This window comes from Oreochromis aureus, linkage group 4 (assembly GCF_013358895.1).
Source record: "Oreochromis aureus strain Israel breed Guangdong linkage group 4, ZZ_aureus, whole genome shotgun sequence".
Classification (NCBI taxonomy): Eukaryota; Metazoa; Chordata; class Actinopteri; order Cichliformes; family Cichlidae; genus Oreochromis; species Oreochromis aureus.
In genome coordinates this window covers 20,326,976-20,332,975 of record NC_052945.1, presented here as the reverse complement: position 1 = coordinate 20,332,975, position 6,000 = coordinate 20,326,976, and the positions used below count along the sequence as shown (strand labels likewise).

General features: G+C 37.4%; 1 protein-coding gene across 1 annotated transcript; it reads left to right on the top strand.

Moving 5' to 3' along the window:
• The first annotated feature begins 222 nt into the window (after positions 1-222).
• On the top strand, positions 223-4,586 carry LOC116329213 (beta-galactoside-binding lectin-like). The gene is made up of 4 exons (XM_031751201.2): positions 223-321; positions 3,023-3,102; positions 3,591-3,762; positions 4,010-4,586. The coding sequence occupies exons 1-4, from the start codon at positions 313-315 to the stop codon at positions 4,154-4,156; spliced, it is 408 nt and encodes a 135-aa protein (XP_031607061.1). The 5' UTR covers positions 223-312; the 3' UTR covers positions 4,157-4,586.
• Positions 4,587-6,000: the final 1,414 nt, after the last annotated feature.

Sequence of the window (6,000 nt, the reverse complement as noted above, 5' to 3'; positions counted from 1 at the left end):
TCAGCTCCACCAGGTTAAAATGTAACAGTTTGGTGTTAACAAATGATCTTTCACTAATTAGCCTCACTTCACCAACATCTGCAAGTATTTGTTAACTGCTAAATTAGTTATTTACAGCTTTTAATTTCACTGTGAGTCAGCTCTTGGGTGTTTAGCAATGGCACAATTATATTGGCTGTTTGAAATGTCACTCAGGTTGAAGGCACCGCCCACCCTCTATATACTGGAGTCATCTGGTGGGGTGCAGAGAGGCAAGGCCCTGCAGCACTTTCATTTCTTCTCAGCTGTACTTAACCTTCTGCATCTGCCAAGATGATGAATGTAAGTAAAGATTTGACAACAATAGTCAACTTATATTACTTTGATTTTCATATGACTCTTTGGTTTACTGATATCGACAGTCTTAGGCCTTAAGCCTATTTTAAGCATTGAACTGACAGCTGGTCCTAGCTTTATCTTTACCAGGCTGATGTAATTGCATCAGCTAAACTGTACTAACTAAAAAGGATGTTTGCATTTAGTTTTTATTGACCTGTTAGGAGTTCTAATGTTTCAAATTTTTTGATGACCTTTTATGGTCAAAATATTCACCACAGAGCATATGCTTACATTATTTACTTCTCAATTGTTATTTTCTTTTTCTCATCTATAGTAAAAGATCAATGCCATGCCTATACATGAAAGTTAGCCTTAGTAATATAAACACATGATAGCACTTGAGTCTTTCATTTCAGTCACGCCTTCTCTTTTTCCCAGTGTCAGAGCTGAACAAAGGCTGCATTGCATTCTAGCATCTCTGAATTGATAAAATAGTCAGAATACAGTCAAGACCTTGTGTCTGTTTTTCCTTTTTTGGGCTAAAGGGGTGTTATGGTTTTAATGACATTAAGGGATAAAATGAAATAAAGTAATAACCTAGAAACAAGAACAGAGCCAACAATCCTGCAAATCTAAGCCAAACAGGGGTCAACAACAGTGCAAGCCTTAAGCAGAAGTGTAATTATCTCTCAAATAATGTCTCTGGCACTGTTAAAATTCACTTTGTGTTGATTTCACACAGAAATGACAATTATTCATTCAGTTCAGTGAAGTTTATTTTAATAATGACTTTATTACTAGTAACGTGTTACTGTTTTAATAACTTGCCAGCTCGATTTCATCATCACAACAGTGACAGATTCAGTGAAGTGTCATGTCTTACACATTACATTATTCAGATTCCTTCATTAGGCAGAATGTCTGGGAGACATGCAGCGTCACCGCCAGCTCGGACACAAGCCCAGTCCAGCACAGCAAGCTGCGCTGCCAAACACACTTTCTAACAGAGGAAGAATGTTCACATTACTATGCCTCCCTTACTTTCACTGGTTGATCTTTAAATAAATTATATGTTTTGCAGTGAGCTGTGGCGTGCCACGATTTCAGCCTGTTTATAGAAAAGTGCAGATCATTACATGTTTGTGTGTCTACAAAAGGGATATAAATGAAAGTACTGTTATCTGTGTACCAATAAACTCTTATATGGTTGTGACATATAAGTTAAGATGAACAGAATTTGGTTTAATTGGAATTTGACAGTGAACATATGTTACAGAATATGCAGAGGTCCTTGGAAAACTATAGGATTGAGAATCACTGTCAAGAAGAGGTTGAGGTGAACAATGTTGCTCTAAGGCAGGGATGTCCAACTCCAGGCCTCAATGGCCAGTGTCCTGCATGTTTTAGATATCACTCTGGGTCAATACACTGGAATAAAATGATTAGTTCATTACCAGGCCTCTGGAGAACTTCAAGACATGTTGAGGAAGTAATTTAACAATTTAAATCAGCTGTGTTGGATCAAGGACACATCTAAAATCTGCAGGACACCGGCCCTTGAGGCCTGGAGTTGGACACCACTGCTCTAAGGTATTGCAACCTGACAGTTTGTCAACCTAGAAATCTAAATTATTTAATCAACAAAATATAGATACTAAGTCTTCATAGTCATGTTCAGTGGGAAAGTTTGGTCTCTTCACAAGCGAATCTAAAATTGTTAGCATGATCTAATATGATCAAGTATTCATGGTTATTTTTAGTAAGTGTTTGGTTTCTTGTTGACTGTATCTAGGATGTTTCTCTAACAACTGCAGCGTTTAAAACCCACACAAGTAGTCTGGGTTTCTGATCTTGTCCCTTGAAATGGAGGCAGGCAGTGAAGAAATACAAATGAATAAAAAAAAATAAAATCTATAAAAGTTGCATTAGGAATTTAGGTGGAGAGTCTGACAGACTTATCTGATAACCTACATCTTTAGATTACTCTTTTAAGGACTTGTGCACTTGTACTTTTTGACTTTAGTGGTAAATTTTGTCTGTGTAAGCTGTCTCTTCAAAGTAGCTGAACCTTCAGAAATAAAGTTATGGAACATGTCATTTAGTGTTTCTTCCTAAATTTGGCTCAGTTACTTCTATTTGAAAGTGACTATGAGAATTTAATTGAGTCAGTAATCTAAGGTAAATGCGGTTTTAAGCCGTGAAACGTGCTTGATTGTTGCTCTTCTTCCCCTTCCCTTTTTCTGTTTCAAATTCCCCATTAGAACAATTACAATTTCCTAATTGTTACACAAACCAGTATTTTCCTGCCACATGTACAGCAGGAACTGAATTTCTGCTAAGCTTAGTGTTTTTCCACTCCCGGTATCTAGTATTGCACTGAGGAAAATTTGACTCAGTTTAACAGTTGTCCCTCATCATTTTTCAACATTCAGTCTCTGCCAAAATCGGCATACAGAAAAATGTCCCTGGCAACCTCAGGACAAGAAAGAGCTGGAATATTTGACCAGCCAGTCAATGGGGATATAACTGAAAACACATGTTCTGCAATTTCTAGGGATAAAGTGAGGACTGGAGAATTGGCCGAGACTGTAGCCAGTGCTGTTTTTTGCCTGAAGCTGTAATAATAATTGGATCTAATAAAAGTCAGTAGTATTAGTAGACAATAATACACTGTATCACCAAAGTTGCCTTCTTTTTTGAACAGGGTGTGTTTGTAAAGAACATGTCCTTCAAGGTTGGACAAACCATGACTGTTGTTGGAGTCACCAAACCTGAGGCTGGAGAGTAAGTATTGATTAAGGACGAGCTGTGTCATGATTTTGTAAATGAATGAATCACAGTAAAGTTGGAAAAATCTTCAATCAATATTCAACAAAATAAATTCTTGACAGGGTGTCGTTATCGCTGTATTTATCATTTAGTGCAAAAACTGATAGCTAATGTTATTGGCTAAAAAATGAGTAAATTAGATTTTGTCTGTGTTAGCTGTCTCTTTAAAGTAGCTGAACCATCAGAAATAAAGCTATGGAACATGTCATTTATCTTCCTGAACGTGACTTAGTTACTTCTATTTGAAATTGACTTTGAGACATTAAGTGAGTCAGTAATCTAAGGTAAATGCGGTTTTAAGCCGTGAAACATGCTTGATTGTTGTTCTTCTTCCCCTTATATTTTACTTACTATGCTTATTTCTGTTTCAAATTCCCCATTAGGATTAGACTGAGCTACTTATTTAAAGTAAATGAGGTTTGACACATGTCTGTACATTGCAGTTTTGCTGTGAATATCGGCCCCGGCGAGGACACAATTGCATTTCATCTCAACCCTCGTTTCAATGCCCATGGAGACTCAAATATAATTGTCTGCAACTCTTTCGAGGGAGGCAGTTGGTGTCAGGAGCAACGCGAGCAAAGTTTTCCTTTCTCCCTGGGACAGGAGTTCAAGGTGTGAGAGTGTGTGTATATTTTAGCCTTGCATGGGTCATATGTAGTCTATTAGCTTCCTCTTTAGTCTGTATAGTGCCTCTCTGTGAGAGTGACCTCTGGTGGAAAATAAGTGCCACTGCATCTTTGATAACTTCATTATTTGATACTGCACACTCATCTGTGAGACCTTGATCGTTATACATCACATCTATTACAATATTTGATTCCTTTGTCTGTCTGTCTCTCTCACTGATAATACCTTTTAGATCTCCATTGAATTCACTCCTTCAGAGTTTGTGGTGACTTTACAAGATGGCTCAACATTCCATTTCCCCAACCGCGTCGGTGCAGAGAAATACTCGGCCCTAAACTTTGATGGGGATGCTCGCATTCAAAGCATTGACATCAAGTAAAGCGCCATCGTTTCTCATTTCTCATACCTGGATGTGAAAAATGTTCTTTTTTTGTTTGTCTAGCAGCAGGTAATATAAAGTCCTAGGTCTTCAGCTTCCTTGTTAACCTTTAACCTTTATCACAGATTGTCATAGTTTACAGGATATGAGTTTGTTGAGAGAGAGGTCCAAACAGCTATAGTCATAAAAAAGGAGCCTTACAAATTATAATCTTTAGCTCTAAACCTGAACACCCTTTTCTGGAACTCTACCATGAGTAGTTTTAAAGCAGTTAAAGAAAGTTATTTTTCTGTTTGCAGTTTTTTGCTTGCAGGATTCATATACAGTACAGTGTGGTCAGGTTTCTTTAATGTGTCTCGAAATGCTCCACAAGACATTCCACTTTTTAATTCTTACCTGCAAAAACATCAATTAAAGAATTTTCTTTTATGAAAAAAAAAATGACTCTGGTGACTTCTTATATTTGTTCTGCAACACCTTTCATCCTTTCACTGTGAAATTACTTTATAGGTGATACACAGCCAGTGCCGGGCTCTGTAATTTAACCCTTACATATAGGCAATATTTCATGTGTCACAGTAGGGTCTGGGTCTAGTTTGATTTTACAACACCTATTTTTGAAGAAAAACATTGACGCAACACCATGCGTGGTTTTACATAAGGCATAAACACAAAACATCCACAGATTTCTATATTTTTATGTGAAACTGAAAATAAGGAGAACATTGTGCAAATGTTGGGATTTATTATATAACCATGTATAACCACTACAACAAATAAACACTGTCCTCACTGCCGTATTATAAACCTTCTTCACACCCACTGAATATTAACAAGGTGGGAGTTGATAACCGCGTGTTTTCACCAGTAGCGTCCACTATACCCCCTCACTGGTATAGTGGACCAATACCAGCGAGGGGGTCGTTCATGTAATTACAACTTTGATCAGCACCTCTGAGTAGAGCAGCATGACTGGTAATCTGATAGGCTATTATGTTGTAATTAGCCTTTAGCACTCCTGAACTACTGTGGATGTAATGGAAGACGATTTTAATAGCTAATTTTAATCATTTAAAATGAATAATTGCAATAATTATTTTGGACTTTTGGTCTGAAACACAGCAAAAGGTCAGAGGTGGATCTAGAAGGGTGGTATGAGGTGGCATGTGCCACCCTAAGATGATCTCTTGCCACCCTAGTTTTGCATATGACAGTGTTGTTTATTAAAATAACATAGCATTAACACTTTGAACATTGTTACAGTTAACAGTGAATATAAATTCCTAAACTGAATATATTTCCTCCACCATTACCAAATGGTTCAGCCCATAGTGCAGAACGGCTTTATTTCTTGTTGTCAGTAGCAACCAATGCCTATGATTGCGCCAGACCATATTTTGAACGGCACCATGGGAATTTCAGATTTCACACAGGTGGTTGGTTGTTACACTCTGGAAATGGAATGAAGGTGAGTGTTATTAACCCTCTGGGGTCCACAGACACGCTGCACCTCCAAATCACATGACTGATTTAAGCTGACATAGCAACAAGCTGCAGCCGTGCTGAGTCTCTTTTTCACGCCGTGTTGAAAGTTCGGACTTGAAAGTATACACCAGTTTTTAAATTTTAATGACAGGCCACTAAATCCAGAGCTACGATATATATACATATGTATATATATATATACATATATATGTATAAGCCATGCTTTTTTCTAAATACTATCGTCACTTTTTTTGGGTGTTTTTTTTCTTGCTTTTTTAAAGCATTTTCTAAGGACAGTGCAAAAACAGTAAAGAAAGAAAAGAAAAGCAACCTCTTTGCTACTGGATGAAAAACGTACC

Bases quoted from the DNA above. Each gene is read 5' to 3' on its own strand.
- LOC116329213 (XM_031751201.2), top strand. The intron at 3,103-3,590 runs GTAAGTATTGAT...TGTACATTGCAG, and splicing joins ACCAAACCTGAGGCTGGAGA to TTTTGCTGTGAATATCGGCC. The intron at 3,763-4,009 runs GTGTGAGAGTGT...AATACCTTTTAG, and splicing joins CCCTGGGACAGGAGTTCAAG to ATCTCCATTGAATTCACTCC.